This window comes from Podarcis vaucheri, assembly GCF_965113315.1.
Source record: "Podarcis vaucheri genome assembly, chromosome: 17".
Classification (NCBI taxonomy): Eukaryota; Metazoa; Chordata; class Lepidosauria; order Squamata; family Lacertidae; genus Podarcis; species Podarcis vaucheri.
Window position 1 is genome coordinate 22,204,194 of NC_138755.1, and position 27,020 is coordinate 22,231,213.

The window sequence follows — 27,020 nt, forward strand, 5'->3', positions numbered from 1 at the left end:
GTCCACTGGTTCACGGAAGCACGGACATTTCCAAGAGCTGCATCACCATGGCTCCTTCCTAACATGATAAACCATAGCTCATCATTATATCTGTCTGTAGCAAGAGTCTATACAAACTTGAGCATTACTAGATAGCTAAATCACTAAATTACCCATTTCATGCCCTGTTATCTCGGCAGTCAGAATAAGAAAAATCAGAGTTTCAAAGTGCAGCAGCGATCAAACTTTATTTGTTTACATTTCAAAGGGAACACACCTCCTGATAAAAAGTGCTTCTGTCTGTGGGGTTTTGCAGCGATTAACCCTTAAGATTAGTATGAACAAGAATGGGCTAGAGAGGACAAGACTCATTTCTGCTTCTTCAAGGAAGCAATTGAGTGAAATGCTATAGAACGGGGCCTTCTCTGCAGTGGCTCCCAGTCTGTGGAATGCTCTCCCCAGGGAAGTTTGCTTGGCGCCTTCATTACATGCCTTTAGGTGGCAGGCAATATGTTCCTTTTTAACCAGGCCTTTGGTTGATGTGTTTGACATCTTTTAAAAGTGTCTAGCATCTCTAGAAGGACCATATTCTCCCATACAAACAAGCCCAGGCTTTGAGATCTTTTGGGGTAGCCCTTCTTTCAGCCCCATTGGGGACATTGGAGAGGGCATTCTTGGTGGCTGCTCATAGAATTCAAAACTCCCTTTCAAATATCCTGGGCCTAAGCTGTAAAAGGCACTAGAGGTCATAACCAGCACTTTGAATTGTGCCTGGAAACAGACCAGTAGTGAGTGGAGCTGTTCCTTATAAGTTCCAGTCAGCAGTCTGGCTGCAGCTCCCTGGGCCAGTTGACGTTTCTGAGAACTTTTCCGCTGCAGCCCCACATAGAGCATGTCAGAGGAATCCCAAGGCACGTGGCCAAATCAGACATCTTCAGGACATACCGCAGACTTCTTCATTTCCATTACAACCGTTGCTTCAAGAAGCACACACCATCCTGAATGTGATAGCATGAGGACTGCCAAATGTATGAAATGAGCCAGTGGTGAATTATGAACAGATGGCACAGAAACTCCATTCCAGAGTTAAAAACAAAAAAAGCCTGACAATTAAATCTCTGTGGGAACAAAGGGATTAGAACTCCTCTAATAATATTATTAGAATGAAGAAACTTATTAGCTTTATGAACTTCTTTCATAGGCGAAACTTCCACAGAAAGTAAGACAGGAATTGACTGTCTTCTTACAATCCTATATCCCCCTTGCAGTGATAGAGCTATTTAGGAATGTACAAGGAAATCCATCTTTAGCACTTATCAGGTTTTTGTATTGAAACAGAAGAGGAAAGGAGAGCTTGTGCAGACAACAGTTCTCATTATGAACACAACTGTCACTTTTGGTCAAAAGCCAACTTTGACCAAAACTTCATAAAATGGCTTAACCTTTGAAAAAGCTTCAACAATGGCAACTGTTCCATCCAAAAAAAATTAGTAAGAACCAGGAACAATGATGAGTTGTCTTAGGGAGTCTTGTGAGTTTGAATATCTTTTTGATTTTATTTAAACTAATGAAAGATAATATTGGAATACGTGAATCTGCAGAGCCACCTTTGTACGTTTCCATCTAACAGCAAAAATCTAGTATCGTATTATATTGCCCTCTCACCAGATTATTGTTTTGCACTGAAAGAAGAGAGCTCAGGGGAATGTTTAATTACAAGCAAAAGGGAAATGGCAATCTATACTCATTGTGCTATTATCTAATCGTCCTTCAGTGGCAATCCTCAAAACGCTCTGCTGGAAAACCTCATTCATTCCCCAAAATGAATTTGCCACTACAACACACAGAGCAACAGGTCTCATGTGTTTCAAACTGAGATGCCTTTGTAATCAGTCACAACACACTCTGCTCTCTCTCCTGAAGTTCTTAAGTGCAATAAAATGTAAAAAAAAAAAAATAGAACTAGGGTCATTTCTCAGAAATATTGTAAGCCATTCAGTCATCCCTATATACCAGACTCCTTGACTACATCAGCCCAGCAGGGAAGCACTGTCGCTAGCTACAGTTTTAGCAGCATTTATTAATCTTACAAATGCTCAATAGGGAAATGCAGGGATTCAGTTCCCCCAATAAATAAATACTGCTTTGCAGCCATGCTACCCTTTTGCTTTTATATAACATTTTGGTACAGCTAAGCTACCATTTTCTTAACTAACTTTAGCAATCAGGAATAGTAAGCACTACAGTCAGTAGAAGGAAAGAATGGAAGGTTTAAAAGTAAGACTGAGAAATGTGAAGCTTGACTGGCAGGGGAAGACTACTTGGAACTTGCAAAAATGATTGGAAGGATAAGAGGAAGCTCAAATCAGAAAGTATGTAAAGAATTGATAATATTTAAAGAGTATCTAAAACAATACTGTGAAAATGTAAATCTCCTGACAGGTTTAGATTGAATCTTGATTATTAAGTGAAACTATAAATGGAAAAAAAATGAAAATCAAAAAATCGATATGTAACAGATATAGGTTAAGAATATGTAGAAAGCACAATGAGGTGAATCGGAAGTCCAAAATGTGTGTGATGTTAGTAGAAGTGTTGTTAGTTATTGTTTAGTTGTCACTAAGATATTGTTTTTTTGTTTGTTCGTGTTGCTTTATGTGAAATGTCTTGTAATAAAATAATAATAAAAAAGAAGGAGAAATAAGATGCCTAATCATTACTGTCACTTTCTCGCAGACCACCCATTCCTCTGTAACTCACTGTCATTCAGTTCCTTTAAAAACAAACAAACAAAAAGTGTTGAAAATTTGTAAGCGTTCTTTTGAAGTTTTGGTTTAATATTGAACAACCTACAGGAGGGGATCATTGAGAGTGGGTTAGGAAATGCCAAAAACACAATGGCCTGCCTGTTACCAGTCTCTGCTTTGGATGCGTGTCTTCTCCAGATGCTTTGGCCTAAAAAAGGAAAATGTGTACTCACAAGTAGGTGTGCTTAGGAGTTCACCTGAACTGACAAATGATTCAGGGTGTAGACAGGTCTTTAGCATATGCACCGCCGGGGTGCAAAGATCTGCCCTGCGCCCCCAAATTTAGTTTAGCCGACTGCAAATCAACTTTTATTGTTGACCTTTTTTGGGGTTGTGCTTTTTTGGGAGGGAAAATCGCTCACCTGTAACAACAACACAGTGGGGGGAAACTGCTTTTGTTTCCTGACTCATTGGGAATATCAGAAGCTACGAGTAACAGAGCAACAGAGGGCAGGGACTTACACTCTATTGTTTTTCACTGCCGCCAATCAAGAGGAACCGGTATATTGTAGGTATACATTTGGCTCACCCCTTGCACCCCCAGGTAAAGACAGCCCTGCAGGTAAGCCTTGCCCCCCAGGGTCCTCAACCTTATGATACACATACCTCAGCCCCCAACTGTTCCAGTACTGTGCAGAGGAGGTTGAAAACAAGAGGAATGCTCTTCATGGGTTTTGCTTTATCATGATGCCTGATTGTAAAAAGGAGTCTACTTCTGCTTAAGTACAGCTGAGTAGGAGCTTCCTCTTGACCTTACCTTTGCAACACAGGCAATGGGAACTCAGGCAATGGACTAAGCATGAAAACCTTGGGGGTTAGGCCTTGAATGTATTCCTAACCATTTACATATTAAGGCTATCTGATTTCATTTAAGTAGGCAGGCATTCCATCACTACCCCTTTTTCCTATGGTGGTGATTTGGATCCTCCTAACAGAGGGTCCATGCTGTGCTCAGCCCTGAAACACTTCCCTAATCAGGTTGTGGGCGGGGCTTGCCCTGCTCCAAGCCGGTGGTGCCACAGTTATGCCAATGGCCTTTAGCCAATCAGCAGCATGGCAAGGCTGAGGGTTGGGGGTATCTATTTGGCAGCGCGACATAGGGACCTCCTTTTGCTTCACTCTGCCGAACACCTGACACCCACCCGTTAATTAGGTCGTGTTTGGCCTTGCTTTGGACTTCAGTTTTGGAATGGGGGCCAGGTAGGAATTTTCCCCAAGGTGGCAGATTCTCTGTGGCCACTTGGTTTTTGCCTACCTCTTAGCAATCATCACAACTTTGTAAGGTTTGGGGGTTAGGCATTGGTTTAGGGGAATGTGGGGAGGGGAGGTGCAGCCATCACCTGCCCCTCCAATGAATAGGGTATTCGGTTAAAGGAATCCATGGGGTCTGGATCTCGTCCGAAGCCCAGAGAGGGGCTAGGGCCATGCCAGGACCCCCGGGACCCCAGGGGTGAGCACCAGTCAATATACACTGACGGAGATCCCCCTGCTGGTTGTTTACCTTTCCAGGCTTCTTGCAGGGTGGAGCAGGAGCCAGATATAGTTTGATACCAATGCCTAAACCAATACCAGTCACATTTGTGTATTTTAATAAAGTTGTGGCCAAAATTTGCCCATTAGCATTTAAACTAAATTCTGTCTCCACTGTGTCTTTATTTCCATGGGGGGATGGGTTTTGGGGCTCAAAGCACAAGCAGCTCCCTCTGTTTTCCTTCCAAATACAGTGGTACCTTCGGTTAAGTACTTAATTTGTTCCAGAGGTCCGTACTTAACCTGAAACTGTTCTTAACCTGAAGCACCACTTTAGCTATTGGGGGCTCCTGCTGCCGCTGCGCCGCTGGAGCACGATTTCTGTTCTCATCCTGAAGCAAAGTTCTTAACCTGAAGCACTATTTCTGGGTTAGCGGAGTCTGTAACCTGAAGCGTATGTAACCTGAAGCGTATGTAACCTGAGGTACCACTGTAAATGGTGGGAAAGTTAAAAATCAAAAGCTATGTCTGGCAACTTATCTCTTCTTAGGATAGAGCTAAAATTTTGCAGTTTGTTAACTTCTTTCTCTGGTATATCTGATGTAAATCTTGTGCACACTGCAGGCAACTGGACACCAGAAAACATGGGTGCCTACTTCTTTGTAGAATAGCAACACAAAGAGAAGGCAATTTTCAGTGCAGAATCGACAAGAAATGATTCCTTGATTTTTCCCCTGTCCACAACTTTTATTTTGCTACAACTCTTCTCCCACAACTGCTTTTATACCTGTTGGGTTTCTATGTGATTTCGTAAGTAAACGTGGCTCTGAAACTCTGGGATGGAGAAATTGGAAAGCTTTAAATGCCCTTTTCCTGACTGCTTCCTCTGCTTCCCTTTGCAATGCAAAGAGCAGGAGGTTAAGGGTTACACTCCATGGGATATGTACCTCGTCTTTCAAGCACCTAATTAAATTTGCCCCATCTTTACATTAATGGGACACAAAGGTGCTTAACTCTGGCTGGAATGTGAACATGTTTTGTAGATCGTATTCAAAAGGAAGAGCGGGGAAGGAAGTGAGGAGTGCAGAGAAAGTGGGTGGCCCAGGCTGGCCTTCTTACAATCCCCTGGTGTCACGACTGTGAGAAGGAAGAAGCCTGCAATTAAAAAAACCCGCAGGCTTCCTTCCCTGGACTGAATCAGGGGAGGGAGAAGTCTTTTTCCCCTTCGCATCCCCCCAAAGCCATGTCAACGGAGGGGGACACACAAAGCATTGATGGCATTCCAGGTGAAGGAAGCCTGCCTTTCAAAATAGAGACTTGCTTGTCACAGCATCAGGGGAGTGGGTGGAAAAAGATCTACCCTTCATTCTGCTTTCCCTAGCAGTGACAGCATTGAGTGGGACTGGGGAGGGGGGTAGTTGGTGAACTGTGAAGTGCAGAGGGTTTTGAGGGGTGAGCTGCAAGTGAAGAAGGAGGGAGTTTGGGGCAAAGCATAAAGGGAAGGGATTGGCGGGTAGGCAGGTTTGTGAGCAACAGGAGCAGAAGCAGCAGCCCATAGGTGTGTGTGTGTGTTAAAGGACCCCTGGACAGTTAAGTCCAGTCAAAGGCGACTATGGGGTTGCGGCGCTCATCTTGCTTTCAGGCCGAGGGAGCCGGCATTTGTCCACAGACAGCTTTCTGGGTCATGTGGCCAGCAGGACTAAACTTCTTCTGGCGCAACGGAACACCATTTACCCTCCCACCGCAGTGGTAGCTATTTATCTACTTGCACTGCTGTGCTTTCGAACTGCTAGGTTGGCAGGAGGTGGAACAGAGCAACAGGAGCCCACCGCATCGTGGGGATTCAAACCGTCAACCTTCTGATCAGCAAGCGCAAGAGGCTCAGCATTACACACACAAACACAAAGGGACATATATAACTAATGTATAAAGGTAAAGGGTAAAGGGACCTCTGACCATTAGGTCCAGTTGTGGCGCTCAACTCACTTTATTGGCCTAGGGAGCTGGCATACAGCTTCCGGGTCATGTGGCCAGTGTGACTAAGCTGCTTCTGGCAAACCAGAGAAGCGCATGGAAATGCCGTTTACCTTCCCTCTGGAGCGGTATCTATTTATCTACTTGCACTTCGTGCTTTCAAACTGCTAGGTTGGCAGGAGTAACTAATGTATACTATGCACTTAAAAGACATTTCCATTCCACCTTTCTTCATAAAAAATAATAATACCACAATTTAACATCTGACTTAACACCTAAGTTACCAGCACTTAACACTAAATCATAATGCACCAACAGATTAAAAATATTATAAATATTATTTCCCCCCTCTTTTTTTAAGGAAAGTGTATACTATCTTTCAGAAGGCTCCTAAAGAAGTGGAAGGTGAGACTGCCTCCTTCAGAAGGGAGTTTCAAAGCATAGGCAGAGTCACGAATAAAGCATTCTCCCTGATCCCAATCGAGAAAGGCAAATGGGGACAACCAGCAGGGCCTATGAATGTTGTCTCAGCCGTTGGACAGACTTGAACAGGAGATACCCCAGTCTTAAACCAGCAAGGGCTTCTGCCTTGTGTAGAACACATCACCTGTATATGTATACAGTCGTACCTCATTAGGCCCCATTAGCTAAAGTGGTGCTTCAGGTTACAAACAATTTCAGGTTAAGAACGGACCTCCGGAATGAATTAAGTACTTAACCCGAGGTACCACTGTATGTTTATTTCTGTATGAGACAAGTATGCAGATGACTGGAGGCAATGGGAGGGATTCTGCAAAATTCAACTCCCATAATGCACTTTGGATACTCAGGATCTATAAAATGTAACATTAGCATGGGAGGATGATAACTTTCCCCACAGAGCATTTAATGATATTTCTGCCAGCAAGAAATTTCAGAGAAACATTTTCCAGTGGGAAATACTTAATTGGAAACTAACCAACCAGACCTACTTATTATCCTTAAGTCGGCAGTTTCACGAACTACTCCAAAGAAGCAAATGTTTTAAGAGAAACAAAAGCCTCTTGTCAAAACCCACAGTGCTTAATAGCTGATTGCCAAATTTTATTTTGTTTTGAGCAATAAGGAACAGAATGCTGAAAACAACGATTTGCAAAGCAAGGAAATCTGAAAGCACTTTATTACAAAATTGCCTGTTTAAAAAGTAAATCTGCTAGCGATTCTCAGGAAAATATTTTTTTCTGTGTTCAAATGCTTAACAAAGAAAAATAAACAAACTGTTGAAACAGTTGTTCTTTTGTTCATTTCCAAAAGCTACTGGGAAGGTTTAAACTTTGTTTCACTTTTAAAAAAAAACACCAAAAAACCTGTGATCTTTGCAAAGTTTTATCTGACTTGTGACAATTTTTTCTCCAGTTCTATCATCATGATCATTGTACAATTGGTAAAACTTCAGGATATATATTTTTAATCTATTGTCCTTTAAGAACAATTTCCACATTTAAAAAAGTGACTCTCTTAAAATGCCTAATTGAAAAAAGATTGGGCTATATCCCAGTTCATTATTTATTGGCTGAAGTGTTAAAATGTCCTTGGCTTCACCTTATGCACAAACATCCCAGCTGGTCATTTAACTATCTGGAAGAGGTCCAAAATTCACCACTGTCATTAATTTACAAATGTGTGTTTTCAGTGTTTGCTTTCTAAATTTCATTCACTCTAAACCTAACTTCAGACTATTCTGTACACATGATTGAAAATGGAAAACCACGAGGAACAGCCACCAGAATCTGCAGCTTAGTACACTCATTGATAAATTAACTTGAATCAAAGTGTGACAGTAAGAGCACACTATATACCAAACTTCTTTCTTGACGAAGATATTCAAATAACAATTATCCACGCTGAACGCAAGAGACAAGTAAGTAGTATCAATGCTTGCTAACGATACCTACATTGTAATGGAATATTTTAGCACTCAGGTTGTTTACTTCTTAAAGTGATTCCCCTGGGTGCTTACAAAGCCCCTCCAAATTAAAGATTCCCTCAAAATTAGCTCAAAGAAGTTACCAGTGGGAAATGCTGCAAGTTCAAGTGATGTCACCAGAATACAGACAAACCTGCCTCAACTAGTTCACGCAAGAGGGGTTTTCCCTCCTTGTTCAATGTGGAAAACCAGAAGACAGCTGGGACAAAGAACACGTGTAAACAAGGCAAACCTAATGATTTCCTAATTAAGAAGAAGATATTATCTTCTCATTAATTGGCAAGCTAATTGACCAAAACTCTACAGTACCACAATATGAGTCCTGGACTTAGAACCTAGGTGCCTGCAGCACACTAAAGTCTCCACACTCTAAAGCCCAGCCTCAAAGTTGACAGTTCTGCTTGGTTTATTCAAATACTGTACTCCACGGCAGCTGTTGGACATAATACATTACAACAGCTGCTGTGACAGACACAAAGGACCTGGAATTTTAATTGGCCTCAACATTGCATTGTTTGTCTTTTCAGAGCTTGAAAAGAAAATATCCAAGGAACTGGGGAGGGGGGAAATACCTAGTAAGACTAAGTGATGTTTGCCTTCTGGCAAGCAAGGTTAGGTTTTGTTTTGGCTACACAATTTTGCTCGCATTGTCTCTTTGAAATGACTGATCACAAGCAAACAGAGAGCAGTAGGAACCCTCCAATGCTCAAGAAAAGGGGTATTAACGACAGGAAAAAATAGTAGGGAAGTCAGTAAATAATCCCTTTCAAACACTGGCTGAGAGCCAAGGTGGATCCCACAGTGTCTCAAGACTGAGTCAAAAGCAAGATTATTCACAAGCCCCCAGAATGTGCCGACCATAAACAGAACTCTTCATTACGGCCAATATTTTATTTGCAAGGGTGAAAAAAGTAGACGGGGGAGAGCTTACTTTCAGCATCAGCACAGAGCAGGAAGCAGAGGAGCAGTACTACTGGCCTGGCTACATGCATCCTCCGACAGCTTGGCACCAGCATACTTTGGCGGCTTCGATCACTGGCTTAGAAGCCACTGCGAGTCTCTCCAATCTGAAATTCCAGATGAAGAATTTTCAAAGCCTGAGAGGAACAAGAAAGAGAGAGAGAGAGAGAGAAATATTTAGAATGTTTTTGCTCCTTCCTTTCCAAATACATAAACAATGCACACTTTTAATGAGCAAGATAAAAGCATTGGATTCCAGTCTTGAAGGCTGGGATTAGCCTGGTAAAATAACCCGAGAGCAGCACATTTTAACAGCCACTATGTTCTTTTCCAAGGCACCTTGTAACCCGAGTTGTGATCAACAGTTCCTATGTGCTGCAGAGAGTCTCCTTTCCTTAGCCCCACATCACGAAAATGAGCTGTCATTCCTAATGATGTCCTACTTTAATACTTCAGCTGGAATAAGCCATACAGATACTCTAAAGAAGGGTTTAGAAGGATTCAACCTCCAGGACAAAAGCCTGCTAACAAACAACATATTGGAAGCTGATTTCCTTGCATCAGGTAAGAATGACAGAGCTAAATCTGCTTCTGTTCCTAATGCGCTATATGCAAGGCTAGGATATTGGTATTTGTGGATTAATCCAACCAAGTCTTATCTGGTGTGGCATCTTGAAAATCTGTCCACACAGAACTGTTATTGTTTCCTCTCTGATTTATCACTAAACACGAATTATATAATTCATGGATAAATTATGAATAAAGATTACATATTCCTGTTCAGTCGGTTTAATTTTGTATCTTGTATAAGAACTAATGAATAATACAGCATGAACATCTGCCTTTAAGAAGAAATCAATTTGACTCTACTTTATTCACTCCAACCAAGCTATGTCAGAAACATAACACACACAAAACGCATCGCCTCCAACAGGAAATTCTAGAGATATCCAAAAATAGATCTATGCCACTAACATAACTCTACAATTTAATTGTGGTTTTCTAAGCAGAGGTAAGATATATGCTTTGGCAGGTCTGAAACAAGCACAATAGAAAGAAAATACTATTTATATCATAATGCAAGAATTGCTTGCATGAAGGAAAGATTAAGATGAAAAAGGGGAGAGAAAATAATACTAATTATTATTCTACTGGAAAGGATTGATACAGATCCGTGGGTGGTATGAAGAGCCTGTTTTAGATCACAGAATAATATTAAAAATCTACTTGAGATAAGAAAGAGAGAAGCAGACACTAGAACTCAGCTTTAATAAAGCTCATGGAAAACCAACTCTTGATTTGATTGCTGCTATCACAAAACACAAACCTAACACAAAACACAAAACCCTCAGAAACCTTCAACGTGCTGAAAGCACCAGCTCTCTGCTTTCACCACTACCATCTTTGTGCCAGCATTTCAAATGACAGCAAAGTCCATGAGACATCAGTCCTGTCGGACTCAATTTGTGTCTGTGCAAGCGTGTCAGAGCCAACTGCTGCAATAATGACTCCCATACTATCACAGAAGATGGGAAAGTGTATCAAATGCATTTTCAAAGACGAGATGATTTTGGCTTTTGCATCTACCCATCTGAAGGAGTAATGACAAAGGATCGAACTATTTCCAGATACTGATGGCCTTGTGGAGGGCGGGCGGGAGAGGTGGATCTGAACATTGGCAGCGCACAAGTTTTCTAACAGTGCCTTTAGAGAAGGCACATATAAATTAATGAGCAAATAAATGGTTCAGGGGAGTAATGAAGAAGAAAATTGTGAGCTGCATCAAAGACCTTTTCAACTAAGTTATTACTTTAATGTAGCGCTGGGGGAGGGGGGAGATTTTTCTCCTGCGGTTCAAATGTGCAATGAAGCTTTTGGTAGCAACTGAACAGACCATAATACAACTTTTAAAAAGGGGTGTATTCTATACAGCCATCTGGCAGTTTTCACTCTCTTGTTCCCCAACTATTTATTTATTTATCTTGGTCTTATTAAAGATTTTCTAGAGATAACCTTGCCTTCTCATATTTTGAAATGCCAATTAGTGAGACCATTTCGCCCCTCCCTTTTCAGGAGTTATGGTCACATCCTTTTTTCTTTTTCTTTTCTTTTTTCTTTTGAAGTTCCTATCAGGTTTTTCTGGGAGGATAAAATGAGGAAGGATACATACCCCTTCCTAGCTCACGTAAGACATATTTGCTTATGTGTTGCTTGATTGGGTCAGAAACAGGGCCGGATTTAGGTTTGATGAGGCCTTGAGCTACTGAAGGTAATGGGACCCTTTATACGTCCAACTGTCCTTTGTCAACAACTAATTGTCACTTTTTTGTTGTTGAATATATGCTATACGGTAATTTATGGACCTAATAGGTATCTAAAGCCATTTGCACATGCAGAATGTAGGCACCCTATATATAGAAATGAGCAAACCAGTGATATTTTAGGGAGCAGGCTATCAGGCCTTACTTACATCATTACTTACATCATAGGAGCAAGTCTACACAACACAAAACCCTGTTGCTGTATGTAGGTTTTATTTTATTTGCTTTTTCTCTTATATTTTGGAAATATACATCCAGGTATTTTTTCTCTTTAATTTTTTTGGGGCCCCCAAGAGTGTGGGGCTCTAAGCTATAGCTTGCTTAGCTAATATGTAATTCTGGCACTGGTCAGAAAGCACATTCTTCATCATGGCTGACAATCCTGGCAGTCATACATACCCCTTTGGAATCTTAAGACAATGCAATGGATTACTTGCTCTGCCCAAGGTATGATAGAGAACAGCAACAACTGACAAAAGATGGACATAATACAGTACAAGGACAGGAAGAAACATCATGGACAGAGAAATAGCCACACACAAGAAGAACAAAGAGAGAGTCTGAAGGCTTTGCCTGTAGTAGGACTTTAAATTATTTGAGGTGTTAATGTGAATGGAAGTTGTTAAAATTGCAGCTGCAATATAAGGGTTTGTTATTCTGGCTGGTATGTACCGGTAATTGGAATTTGTAAGTTTTTTGAATGCAGAGTTAAAGTAAATTATCAAATCATCAGTTCTAGCGCGTAGGGGATCAACAAAAGAATACAATTTGGCATCTGAACAATTGGCATTATTAGTTGTGTTATAATTTGGTATTGACAATGAGGCATTTATTGGGTTACTGTAACTGAAAACTAATAAAAATGATTACACACAGGAATCTTAAGACAATACTATGGGCCTTCAGGGTGATGGTCACTTCCTTTCTTCCTGCAATATACTTAAGAGATGCTTCTGAAATTCTATTAAGCCAAATTAGTTTACCGATTTTGGAGTCTGTTAACAAATCTTGTTTTAATAAATAAACAAATAATAAATATTTTTATTATTCTAAATTCTGCTCACAACACAGCACATGTGGTTTTTTGCGGCTTTTAGTTCCTTCAGTTGATTTGCTTTGTTTTGCCCCACATAAGCGATAGCAAACCTCAGCCCCAGGGGCCAGATTCCGCCCTCCAGTCCTCCCTGTCTGGCCCTCATAATTCTCTCCAGGCCACTCCCATTCCACAGACCATTTCCCAAGGCTACCCCTTTCCAGGCCTGCTTGGCAACTTCCTTAAGTATTTTCTTTAAAAACTAACAATTTTTATTGTGGTTTTTTTAATGAATACAAATACAATAACCATTAAACATCTGATCGACACATGAAGCACTCTGAACAGGACCCCAGAAGAAGTACCATGTTTTTCTTCAAGGCACACACATTTTTTTCTAGATCTGAAGAACCCCGGGACCAGATGGTTTTAGCAGGGAATTCTGTAGAACCTTTAGAGAGGAAGTCGCACCTTGGTTGGTGAAGGTGCACAATGCTATTCTGGGAGGTGTAAAAATCCTTAGTTATGGAGGGAATTGCAGTTGGTGGAAACTGTATGGGCACTACCAGTCCTACCCCCAGTGGGCCACTGTAGATAAAATAACTAACCCCTTTCTTCATGCTACTATGTTAGTTTGGTGGCAATGGTGCAATGTATTAGCAGCGGGCAAGTCCTCCCTTCCTTGCTCATCCAAACTCCCACAACAATGACAAAGATCTTCAGTATTGTGGATGAGAGTCCAACGGTGTTTTCTGGGTGAACCATCTCATCGAGAAAGGGCACCCTATTTCAAAAGGCTACTCTTTGTGAGAAATTGGGGCTTGTGAAATACAACTGGTTCCATCTAGCGCAAGGCCTATTGTTCCTAAAAGGCTTAGCATCTGTTCCTCCGATCAAGCAAACATTTTTAAGGAGTGGTCTCCCAGTCCGACAAGTTGCTACGTGAAGAATTCATGGGCTCTTCAGAGACCCTGTGGGTCAGAGGTGTAGTGTTGAGCAGCACATGTTTCTGGGGCGCATGGCTCCCTCCGCCCTCCCCAAACCAGTCCTGTACTGCTTTGCGAGCACTCGGAGAGGGAGGTTTGAGGGACGCAGTGGCCAGGCACTCTTTGACCCCAATCTCACCTTTCCTGGTGAGGCTGGTATTGAGAGGTGCAAGGCTACCACACCCCACACCAGCCTAAATGAGGAGCCTTTACAAGTCTCAGATCTGGGGAGGGTGGCGCAAGGAGAGTGCAACAACCATGCCTCTCGGGCTCCATCAAATATTAGAAATTATCCAAGTTAAACTGGAATTCAGGACAGAACACAAGACAGAGTTAACCCATGGAACAGGAAAGAAAGGGGGATACAGAACACTCATGATTGAAAATGTATAATTACATGTCAAGGACAAAGTGCAATCTCATTTGAGATGCTTCCACACACACACACACACACACACACACACCCCGCACCCTCTTGTGTTACGTAAGATTTCTAGTTTCAACATGTTGCTCCAAAAACACTTATTGCGCCTCTCAATATTTTCAGAAAGATTGTGAATGGGAATCTATGTCACAAAATGTCACGCAGAAAAGAAGGTGATGCATTTTGTAGCTATAAACACCCTGCTCTGCTCACCTCTCCATGCAGACGTAAGTGATTAACAATAGCAAAGTCTTTGGCACTGTGCCCCAAGTGGCTCTCATTATCGTTCACATCACACAACCCGGAGCCCTTTCCTGATCCTTTCCTTTGCACACTTTCAGAGTGCCATGACGTTAACTAACCAGAAAACATACTAATATGTTCCCCTGCGACCCTTGCCCTTTTAGGGAGGGGGGGAGAACTCTGTAGCTTCTTGTATGACTGCGATAGGCTTTTAGTATTTCAGGCTGTGAAAACACACGCATCTGGAATAGGAAAGTGCCATTTTAAAATACTGTTAGTGAAGCCATGCGGATGACAGGGCTGGTAACACTGGGCAGGAACAAGGCAGGATATAGGCAAATGCTGTCAAACAGCTCCACAAAAGCTCTGCTTTAGTTCTGACCTACAACATACTTTAACCTCGGCCCTCAACCTCACTCATTGATGGACAAACAATCGTGCCAAATAGTACTGAATAGGGTAGCAGGAATTCTTCTTCCACTACACTTGCTTTTAAATTAAATCTCTAACTCTAAGAACCCTTTTCAATACCGAGCAACATCCTCGTGTCCATTGTGTATGCTACTGAGTCACATTTAGCTCCAAATGTCCAACAGCAAAAAGCTAATCCAGACTGGCATATTTCAAAAAGAGAAAATAAGAAAGCAAGAAGATTAAGTTCAATAGTAAGGAAACGGGAATTGTATACAATTTAGGAAAGAAGCGTCATTTGGGATTTGTGAAGGAAACATGCACAAAAAGTAAAATTATATTGCCCTATATTGCAAACTCCTCTTTCTAGAGATAACTTTGCAGGAGTTGGGACACTGTTTGCATCTTACTTCATGCACTGAGGCTCCGAAGGCAGTGAAATGTTTCAATATTGCTATTACTGATGCTCTTTTCATGAAGCACAGCAAAACACAATACTCCATAAATATTTTATTCATGGGAATGCCCTTTGCTAAGAACACTAGTATGTAGAAACTTTTGCATGCAGGGATTCTATATATGCACACAGGCCAATCCATGACAATATCTGCACAATACAAGGGCGGGGGGATTAAGAAAGAGAATGAAGGCTACTGAAACAGACACAGCAAGAGATTTTTTAAAAAGAATGCTGAAACAGTATGTTGTACCTTCAACAGAGTACTGGTCAGCAGCATAGGTCTGCATAGTTAAAGCTATGGTTTTCCCAGTAGTGACGTATGGAAGTAAGAGCTTGACCATAAAGAAGGCTGTTCGCCGTAGAATTGATGCTTTTGAATTATGGTGTTGGAGAAGACTTTTGAGAGTCCCATGGACTGCAAGAAGATCAGACCTATCCATTCTGAAGGAAATCAGCCCTGACTGCTCACTGGAAGGACAGATCCTGAAGCTGAGGCTCCAATACTTTGGCCACCTCATGAGAAGAGAAGACTCCCTGGAAAAGACCCTGATGTTGGGAAGGATTGAGGGCACAAGGAGAAGGGGACGACAGAGGACGAGATAGTTGGACAGTGTTCTTGATGCAACTAACATGAGCTTGACCAAACTGTGGGAGGCAGTGGAAGACAGGAATGCCTGGTGTGCTCTGGTCCATGGGGTCACAAAGAGTCAGAAACGACTAAACAACAACAAGAAATGAATCTAAATAAAATCAAATAACGTTACCACACCAAATAAATTTGAAGACTCATGAACAACGTTCTTAAAATGTCACGCTCCCAACAGATTTTCTACAGAACTAAAACATGTGGTTGATTTTTGTATGACATCTGCTTAAAGATATTATGATTGTATATTATGATATTCTAATAGTGATACTGATCTCACATCAATATTTTTATTCTATAAAAGAAGTAGCCAAACTGAAATATATATCTGCCTATCAGTTATTCAAAGCTTGCATTTGTCCTACATCTGACTTTAAAAAGTGAGGGCTCAATCTTGCAATGAACATTTTTTATTGAACATCCTCATGCAAAGTTAAGACACTAACTGGACAACCTTATACCTATCTACCTAGAAGTCAGTCTCACTGAAGCTTACTGCCAGGTAAGTGGAGATAGGATTACAATGGGATTTCTGAGAATACCTATAGGATTAATTGACTAAGAATTTTTTTATGATTCCTATATAAACTTTAAAATCAGACATGAAATTTCCTGTTTCAGAAAAAGGTAATGAGAATGTATTGCTTGCTGTTGTATCACCCAGTCAAGAGTATATACTAGCATGTCAACTAAGCAACCAACCTAGAAATCTGAATCTGGGAAATAAATTGTACAAACGCAAATGTTCTGCCTCCATCCAGAAATAGAGCGTATTTTCTTTAACTTACTGAATGGAGATAAATGAATGTGAAAGGGAGCTCATGGCAATGGGGACAGTCAAAAACTGCATTGTACATACAAGCCATACTAGACCCTCGTCTTGACGTAGAGTAGACCTTCCAGGTTTGACCCTGCTCAAGTGTCAGTGCCTCTCCCCCAAGAATATACGCCCAATGCCTCAGTCAAAGTCTACCTACATCTGGAATCCATGAAGGAGGAGGAGGAGGAGGAGTTTGGATTTGATATCCCGCTTTATCACTCCCCTTCAGGAGTCTCAAAGCGGCTAACATTCTCCTTTCCCTTCTTCCCCCACAACAAACACTCTGTGTGGTGAGCAGGGCTGAGAGACTTCAGAGAAGTGTGACTAGCCCAAGGTCACCCAGCAGCTGCATGTGGAGGAGCGGAGACGCAAACCCAGTTCACCAGATTACGAGTCTACCACTCTTAACCAACACACCACACTGGCTGTCCAGTTGTGGCAAATTTTAGAATCCAAGAACATTGTCCTGTGCAGTTTTTATATTCATCTTAGGCTAGGCCTTTGCTCCCTTGGAGCAGGGTTCACTCAACTGAGGGAACCATTTCAAAAAGAAAGACCAATGTTTTTTAACAAAGCTTAAAATATGCATTGCTAACTATTTAAGGTGAAACTACAAAACAGAGTGTATCTTAAGAAAACGTACTCTTTGTGTCTCTCATAACAAATACAGTCATACCTTGGTTTTCGAACAGTTTAGTTCTCATCTCAAATATTTTGGCTCCTGAACGCCACAAACCCAGAAGTGAGTGTTCTAGTTTGCGAACTATTTTTGGAAGCCGAACATCCAACACAGCTTCCACAGCTTCGGTTTCTGAACGTTTTGGAAGTTGAATGGACTTCCGGAATGGATTCTGTTTGACTTCCAACGTACGACTGTATAGCAAAGTTATGAACTCATGTCAGACAATCAGCCTTAGCAAAATAATGAAAGGTTTTGTGCGGTCTCATGGAAACCTACTACATGGCCCTGTTTAATTGTTCATTACAATAGTTGCTCAGTGTTAAGAATGTCTTAGCCAGAAACATGTGTACTTTTGAGAATAAATAAAAAGTCCAGAACAAAGGAGGCAGGAGGGGAAGTCTCCTGCCATCTACAAATGGCCCCGCTAAAACAGAAGTGCCAGAGTTGGGGGTTGCTCAGTTAGCAAATCTTACATTATATTAAGGAACTTTGGCTGTATTTGAACAGTATTTCTATTGTATGGATGAAGCAGTTCAAGGTAGCTAAGAAGAAGCATCAATAATATGTTGAGCTCATGCATGCAATTCCACATCTACTTCTGGGGCTGTTTTGTAAACAGATTTCATGCTCAACTGCTGACCAGGGAGGAACATCAATAACTGCCGAGCCCCTGTCATAGAGGCAGAGAAAATTTGTACAGTCCAGTGGTCACAAATGACTTGGCCCACCCCTAATTCAGGAACACCACCGGGCGAAAGGAATAGAAAGGCAATCAGGACAGAAAATGATAGAACACATTAGTTGAGCAAGGAATTATTTTCTACTACAAGAAGAATATAGGATTTTGAATTGTTTCTTCACTGATACATTTCAAAGGCTTAAAATAAAATAAAATAGACATGATAACTAATACACTCCTAGAATGTCTACAACTGCCTGAAGTCTGTATTCGACAGGTTTCTTTAGCAAACCAGCACTATCAGTTTGTTAAAAAAAAAAAAAATTCCCAGTTCAAATTTTCTAGTTACATCTTGTCTACATAAAATGTTTACTGTATCCATCAATCAGTTACTTCCTAATTGACCAGAGGCATAGTTTAGGTAGTAGTGTGCAAAGTTAGAAAATATCATTAACAAAGCATGTAAGATATTTGTGGCCACATTATTTTCTGCTTTCTATGACTAAGGAATTACATACTAGAGGCATATTAATGTACCTTTAAATTATGCAGAACAATAGAGAAATCCCACGGTTCTCCGTGTTTGCAGTGTTAACTAATTAATTCCATCAACAAATTGACTGCTAGAGTGCTCTCCCAATTAAAATTGTTCTCTGTTACCAGCATGGGACACTACACTAGAGTGTCTCTGCTGCAGAGGCAAAAAGAAAACGGAAAATGGCATACTACAGACATCCCGCAGACTACAGAAAAGGAATGTCCACTTCACTCATCTCTTTGCGTGGCAAGGTCCCACCCCCACCCCCCAAGGTTGAATAAAGACACTTGACACCAGTATTTTAGGTTAATAGGCTAAAAAAGGCCACAACTTTATTGGTTACAGATTGTGAGCGGTATTGACTTAGGAATTGGACCTAACCGACTATATCTGACTCCTGCCCATCTGCAGGGAGTCCGGGAAGGGTTAACCACCAGTAGGGGGAGTCCTGCTGATGCACATCAACTAGGAGCTCCCCCGGGGGTCACCGATAGGGGTCGTGCTTTAGGCCGTAGCCTCACCGGGCTTCGGACAGGGCCATGCGCCCCAGAATCATTTAATGGAATATGCTTCAATGTGCGGGGCAGGTGATGGCACTACCTCCCCTCATCTCTTCTCCAGACATATTCCAATGCCTAAACGCCTAATCTTACCAAGTTGTGACAATTTGCTATGAGGTAGGCGAAAACCAAGTGGCTGGTGCCAATTTGCCAAGTGGAAAAAGTCCTACCAGGTCCCTCAACGGCGACCAACCGAAGCCCATAGCAAGGTCAAGAGATGAAAAACCTAAAGGGCGGAATGGTGGGAAAACCGGAGCAGCTGGAAGCGTGAAAAGGGGAGAGCTCCCTGTTGCGTTCTGCTTAAATCAAACAGGCTACACCCCCAGACCAATCGGATTGGTCGCCTGGGCAGTGACGCGGCCGGGAATCCCCCCAATTGTGTGTGGCTGACCACACACCCCACGCACATGGAGGGGTCATGAGAGCCCGCAACCCCACCTCCTCCTTAAGGCGTCAGTGGTTTTAGCTTACTAGCTAGTACCAGAAAATTCAAAGGTGATAAGTCATTCTGTTTCTGTGTATTTACAAGAGATGGCACACAAAAGGGGAAAGAGGTAGCAGCCCTGCTTTGATGAAAAGACAGAAGATGTGGTATCACATTCACATGTCCACCTCTCCAGCACATGGTGGGACACAAGACGTATGAGCTCATAGTTCTTCTTACATTCACTCAGAAATTTCCCAAGTTATACTCCAGAAAGCCAGAACCCACCCATGTTTCCCAGGCAATCTGAGGTTTTACAACCATTTGTGACAGCCATCTCTTTTCCTGAAATGCCTCCTGGCCAATGCCTCACCCACAAAACACATTCCTCCTCCTGTTACTTCCTATTTACTTCCTCTTCACTTGGTGTAAAGGAAGAAAGGAGTAAGCTTTTCTCCTTAATTCCCTCTCCATGGTGCTAACATGCTGGGTAGCAGTATACCAAGGTGGTAGCTTCCCCAAAGGCTAGTGCAATAACATATATTGATTACTTTTCATCCTCCTGCATGATACGGCTCTTAAAAATTCCTTGCTAAATCAGAAAGTGGGTTCCACCCACCACTTCCTATAGACAAACCTTAGTTTCCAGCACCACAAGGCATTATGTTAATGTCATATTTCTCCACAGTGAATTATTTTTTTCTCACTTTACCTTTTTATTTCACCTTATGGTTTCTAAGTTACCCATTCTACTTGTTGCCTAATCAAATGGAAGCATGAGTGACTGAGACTGTGAATTCACAGAATGGATTCAGGACAGTAATCCAGCTTCAACTAGTTTTAGCCTGACTGCACTTTTATTATAAAGTTTCCTGATGGCAATATAGCCATATTAGATTTAAAGATGGAGAGCTAGAGTGGTTGCTTTTCAAAAGCAATTGGCAGCATAAAATGATTTGATACAAATACTTTGTGAAGCAATAGTAGCACAATACATTCCACACATTAAAATAAGCCAAAGTAGCACAAAATTTTGCAAATTTCCTGATCTTTTGGAAATTAAATTAATTCATTACTGAAAATGAGAAAATGTGTGTGTGTGTGAAATATAATTACAGTGGTACCTCAGGTTAAGTACTTAATTCGTTCCGGAGGTCTGTTCTTAACCTGAAACTGTTCTTAACCTGAAGCACCACTTTTGCTAATGGGGCCTCCTGCTGCTGCCGCACCACCGGAGCCCGATTTCTGTTCTTATCCTGAAGCAAAGTTCTTAACCTGAAGCACTATTTCTGGGTTAGCGGAGTGTGTAACCTGAAGCGTATGTAACCCGAGGTACCACTGTATTTTATTAGTTATTTATTAGATTATTAGGTTAGCTCTGACTAGGAATCAAGAGCCAACAAAACCTAAAGAATTTTCTGTCTATGAGGTGATGCTTCTCACTCTAGACAAGAAAACAAAAAGCTATTTGTGACAGAAAATAATACAGTGGAACCTCAGTTGTCGAACACTTCAGAAGCCAAACAATTAGGAACCCAAATGCTGAGAATTCGGAAGTGAATGCTTCCATTTTCGAACACACCTCGGAAGTCAAATGGCTTCCGAGGCATGTTTCTCCATTTTTGATAAGGAATTTGCTAACCAGCAATTGTGCCTCAGTTGTCAAACACTTTGTAAGTCGAATTGTCTTCCTGAACGGATTACGTTCGACAACTGAGGTTCCACTGTATGAGCTTAGATGCAAAATTAGGTGAGAGCAAAAAAATGCATATAAAGTGCTGTTAAAATGTGTACAATAATAAAATAAGGTTTTAATCCCACAGAAAACACAAATGTACCATGAATACAAGAATATTATTGAAAGGCAACTGTATGAATCTTATCTATCCAAAATGATGCTGGAGACCAAACAGATTTTGATCCCCAAGGGGTCTTCCTCAGAAGTCAAGGCATTTGCAAGACACAATTTACAAGTTAGCCACTTGGTTGTCTTTATAGAAGTTAAGAAGATGAGCTGGCCAATCATATCCATAAGGTTAATATGCAAACGTGCTGAACCTGAAGATATAGAAGATGATACATATATATATATATATATATATATATATATATATATATATATATATATATATTGCCATTTTTGTTAACCACCCTGTGGCCTTGTAGTAAAATCTCAGCAAGAGCAGCATGTTCACAAGAAAAGAAAAGAGTTGCACCACGGCTCTCCTAGTCATTAAGCTTTCATCTGCGCATGCACGCTCATCTGCGAATATACAGCGGCTGTTCGGGTATGTTCACATTGCCAATGGCTCCATCCCCAGTATTTTATTCAGACTGATGATGGTTTAAGAATAAAACTCAACAAACAAATAAGATTTGCATGTCAAGTCCCGAAACCCGCCCCCAAGGAAATAAAGACGCAATGGACGCAGAAATTAGTTTAAAGGTTAATGGGCAAATTTAGGCCACAACTTTATTGAATACACGTGTGACTGGTATTGGCTTAGGCATTGGTATCAAAGATTATAACTGGCTCCTGCCCACCCTACAGAAAGCCTAACAGGGTAAACTTCCAACAGGAGAGCTCCATCAATGGCTATTGACTGGTGCTTACCCCTGGAGTTCCCAGGGGTCCTGGCATGGCCCTAGCCCCTCCCTGGGCTTTGGATGAGATCCAGACCCCTGGATTCCTTTAACAGAATACCCTATAAAATGGAGGGGCAGGTGATGGCTGCACCTCCCCTCCCCACACTGCGCTAAACCAATGCCTAACTGCCACACAAGCCTCGCGCTCACTGCCAATACCATCACACCTGTAGCCATTCCTTCAAGCCATCTGTAATCTCTGCTAGCATTTGCCAAGAAACTACAGGATCGATGTGGTCTGTGGCTAAGATTGTGTGTATGCAGCTTCCAAAATCAGCATTCCTTAGTCAATGGAACACATTGCTCCAATGTAGAGATCATTAACTAAGTGTCAACAGACTTTTCATGGTTGAGGAATGGTGTTGATGTGCCCCTTCACCATGCACACACACACACACACACACACACAACACCCCTCAACTGTCCAGCTCATGCAATTATGGAAATGAGACATCTTTGCATAGAGGCCTTCATATGGAACCTATCTAGGTATCACGTATTGCTTTAAGATAGTCAGTGGAGAAGCTACCCCACAATTTTCCCACCATGCACAGTCTGCTGCCAGCTAGTAATTGCAACAGCCACTGCTTCATGGTCATGCGACTCTGTTAAATGGTTCTCCTATTTATCTGAACTTTTGATATTGATCATATTCTAGAAGAAGCTGGGTACAAATAAAACTGTTTACTGGAGAAGAGGCATAGCTGATTTCCAAATCAATCCTGACTGTTTCATTATACACCAACTGTGCTTGCATTGTAAGGTTACAAGGATATGTTGAAGAGTTGCATGAAGCCAACACAGTTGGGACATAAGCTTGCTTTCCATCCATTATTACAATTGATTGTAAAGCTAGAAAAAATGGTTTGAGATAAAAGAATAATCTCAGTTACATAATGGCTGATCACTTTGTCCTTATAGCTACCAAGCAAGATCTATTTACCAACATGATATTTTCCCCATGCTGGCAGGACTTTACTTCAGTTACACACAACCAGTACCTGACAGATAAACTACAAAGAAACATTGAATTCTTTGCAATTCAATGTTTCAGATATTTATTTTCTCTTATAAACAAGTCAACATTCCCCCAGAAGCTTATACTCCTGCATTCCAGGGGGTTGGACTAGATTATCCTCAGGGTCCCTTCCAATGCTATGATTCTGTGATTCTAAATATCTGGTATCTCACATTTATTTATTTTTCATTTACTATCACCTGTCAGTTTAATTTCAGAAAACCAGTTGGGAGGTGGGGAGAGCAATGATGTTTCTTTCAGAGGTTATTTTAATATTTAAAACCCTCTAATAAATTGCTCTTATCTTAAAACAAAACATTTTCTTTTTTCCTCCGTAAGACGATAATGGAGAGTTCTGTATGGAACACTGCAGTGTGTACTTTGAGGGGGTTTCATCTTTCAAAAGAATAAATGCTTGAGCAACTGATGCTAATCCAAGGAAGTTACTGCTGCACATTCTATTATAATGGATAAGTCTCTTGATGTGTGTGCTCTCCCTGGAGTATTGTTCCAGATTGATTACCATCTTTATAATGAAATGCTCAATTACTGCTTTGAAATAGGTAATTATAAAGAGAGTGTGTATTTTCCAGTTGGGGATTTTGTTTTGATCCCCCTCCCTCTTTTAATTATCACTGCATGAAAGGCAAGTGAAGAAGTTTCAACTGCAGCTCAGTTTTTTTTCTAAAAAATGGAAACTATTTGTGGTGCTATTCATAAAATTTATATCGGATCCCCAATTGTGGTTTAAAGTTTTATTTCCCACTATCAAGGATAGAGCAAATGCAGTGTGTCTGTGTGCGCTGCCACGATTTCTTGGGAATATTTGTCCCTGAACAATGGAGTCAATCTTGGTAAACAACTTCATGAAGTGTATAACAGAATACAAATATCAGCTAATTGCAGATGGATTAAGACCAGTAGGACACCTGTGGGCCCCAACACAGCTGTGCAGATCAGAGCCCTGCTCCATATCTTCTTCATAGTATTAGGCTGCCTATTTCGTTCTGTTGCCTCACTTTCAAGCCTGCCTGGAAAGTATATCTATGACCTGGGAAACATTAGTGTACAGTCATACCTCAGGTTAAAGCCGCTTCAGTTTGCGTTTTTTCAGGTTACGGAGCACCAAAACCCGGAAGTACCAGAATGGGTTACTTCCGGGTTTCAGCGCTCGCACATGCGGAGAAGCGCTAAATCGCGCTTTGCGCATGCGCAGGAGTGCCGGATCGCCACCCACGCAGACGCAGATGCGAGTTGCGAATGCTGTGGGTTGCGAATGCTGCAGGTTGCGAACGTGCATCCTGCATGGATCATGTTCGCAACCCAAGCATCCACTGTAACAGCATATGGGTGGAAGTTGGCCAAAGTGGGAGGTGGCCATTCACACATGCTCAGAAACATGTTTGATTATGTTTTTATATGTGCTGGAAGCTGCCCAGAGTGGCTGGGGCAACCCAGCAAGATAGACGAGGTATAAATAAAAATTGTTGTTGTTGTTACTGCTTCATACGGGTAGTTTTTTTACTGGTACTGGGACGCGGGTAGCACTGTGGTCTAAACCACTGAGCCTCTTGGGCTTGCTGATCAAAAGGTTGGTGATTTGAATCGAAAGCATGCCAGTGCAAGTAGATAAATAGGTACCACTGTGGCAGGAAGGTAAATGGCATTTCCGTGTGCTCTGGTTTCCATCACAGTGTCCTGTTGTGCCAGAATGGGTTTAGTCATGCTGGCCACATCACCTGGAAAGCTGTCTGCAGACAAACGCCAGCTCCCTCAGCCTGAAAGTGAGATGAGCACCTTTGACTGGACTTAACAGTCGAGGGGTCCTTTACCTTTACCTAGTTTGCAGACTTGGTTCCATGAACCAAAGCAGATTCTGACCGCCAGCAAGCCCACCCTAGTATTCCAATGTTATATGAACAGTGAAGGCCAGTTGTATCCCTTTTAACAATGGAACCAAAATTGTGAAGTTCCCTTCCCAAGGAGGTGTGTCTTGTTTTTTTCCTTCAATTTTTTGGGGGGCCCCCAAGAGAGTAGGGCCCTTAACTATAGCTTGTTTGGCTTATACGTAAATCTGGCACTGAACAGAACCAATATTCAGCAGACTACACAGAGACTCTTCCTTTATACATTCCATCCTGCAACCTGAAGACAGCTGCTTTGTCCAAATGCCTTTCAAAACAATTCTTCTATGAATTGACAGGCATTTTTCCTGAGGGTTAACTGGATCTAAGGGGGTGGAGAAAGTGCTTTTAATTTCAAGGGTCAGAAGTTAGGAGGAAAACTATAAATATTTCCATTCCTGAGCAGTCCTCCTGCTGCAGCAGCAGGCCATTAATTTTGAAAGAGGTTTTGCTGCTGAAGGAAGTCTTTCAGTTGCTGATGTGTTGGGTTAGTTTATACTGCTTGCTTTAGATTCCAAGATACGCCATCGGTGGTGAATTATTTATTCTTCCTTTATTAGACAAAGGCTAGCAAAAGCATTTGGACTGCGTGAGAAAATGCAAACTATTTGTCTGATCACCAGTGGCCAGGATTAGTAAATTAAACTGGAATTAATCAGAGTGAGTCTCAGCACTATCAAACAACCATGGTAAGGGTACTGGCACAAGGGTGTGTGTTAAAAATGGGTTGTGATTTTAATGAGGTGTGGTGTTCACTGGCAGACCAGCAAAATGAGGGTGAGCTATGCTTTGTATCTTTGGGAGATGGAAGGGAAACAAATTCCAGAAACATAATCCTACTTCAGAACTTGAAGGGGGATGTCTCATGCATTCCTTTACTTTACAAAGATTAGATACAGTTCTAATGAATGCTAGAAGGATGATACCAAGTAGAATTGATATATTTATTCGCTGGAGGAAACTGCTTCATAATGCAGTGTATCTTATATTGCTATTTTTATTTTTTTTTAGACTTTAATAAGTGAGGAAAAACTTCTTTCTGAATGCTGCTTGAACATAATAAGGCTCGGATTACTCAGACACCATTTACAAACTGCCACAGGAGTTTAGTTATTTCTTCTTCTGATACCATGACTTTTCAAGTTATCTTCAAGTACTTCCACACACACATCTATGCTCATAATGATTTTCTGTTATTTGAATTCACCACAAACTACACAACAACAGATCGCTCACGGAAGGATTTCAGGTGGAAATATTTCTACTTCTCCCTCCCGAAACACGACTTTCACTTAAAAAGCAAAACAGATCATTTTTTTGGCACAGCTCAAATCTCTTTCTTCTGCTTCCAAACTCCGGGAACAACTGAAATAGTTCAAATGCAGAAGTTGGACACAAGTGCTGTTTGGGGCACTTCCCACAACATTGGTGCCAAAGATGTTGTGGACTATGACTCCCCTCATCCCTGTCAATGGGCCACGGTGGCTGGAGATGATGGAGAAAGTTATACAACCATTTATGGGGACCCAAAGCTGGGAAGATTGCACTAAAGCATAGTTTATTGTTGTGTGCATGAAGTCAAGCTGATGGGTCTCTTCTAGCGCAGCCACATCAAAAGTGCAGCCAGATCAAAAGCATTTTCTTCCATTGTTACCTAACCACAATTTGTTGTTACGTGGTAGCGCTTGCTACAGTTTACTGGAAAATCTGACTTGAAATCGTGGTTAATCACCTTGGCTTTTCAGTAAACTATAGCTAACACTAACCACAGTTCTCAGCTAAGACACAGCAAGCCATAGTTAGCTGAACATGGAGGCAAATACTTTGATTCTCCCTCCTCCTTGCAGTGTAACAGAGGAGAAGATACAAGAGGGCAGTGCATGAGTCCAAAGCTCATGCTAATAATGCTAAACTATGGCTTAGTGTTTTATGCAGACCTGGCCAATATATGTAATTATTCATCTCTTTAGTATGTTGACTTTCCACTATACATCTAGCTGTATTTCCAAGACCTGGGTCTTTTAATAAATCTACATTTTATACAGATATTATGTCTTTTGAGAACATGT

General features: G+C 41.5%; 1 protein-coding gene across 26 annotated transcripts in view; it reads right to left on the reverse strand.

Moving 5' to 3' along the window:
- PTPRD (protein tyrosine phosphatase receptor type D) overlaps positions 1-27,020 on the reverse strand; it is a 1,176,641-nt gene that overhangs the window by 315,320 nt on the left and 834,301 nt on the right. For all 26 annotated transcript variants that reach the window (XM_082204501.1, XM_082204490.1, XM_082204511.1 and 23 more), the window contains one exon: positions 9,128-9,293. In XM_082204501.1, coding sequence (XP_082060627.1) covers positions 9,128-9,212 — 85 coding nt within the window. In that variant the 5' untranslated portion in view covers positions 9,213-9,293. The remainder of the gene's footprint in view (positions 1-9,127; positions 9,294-27,020) is intronic.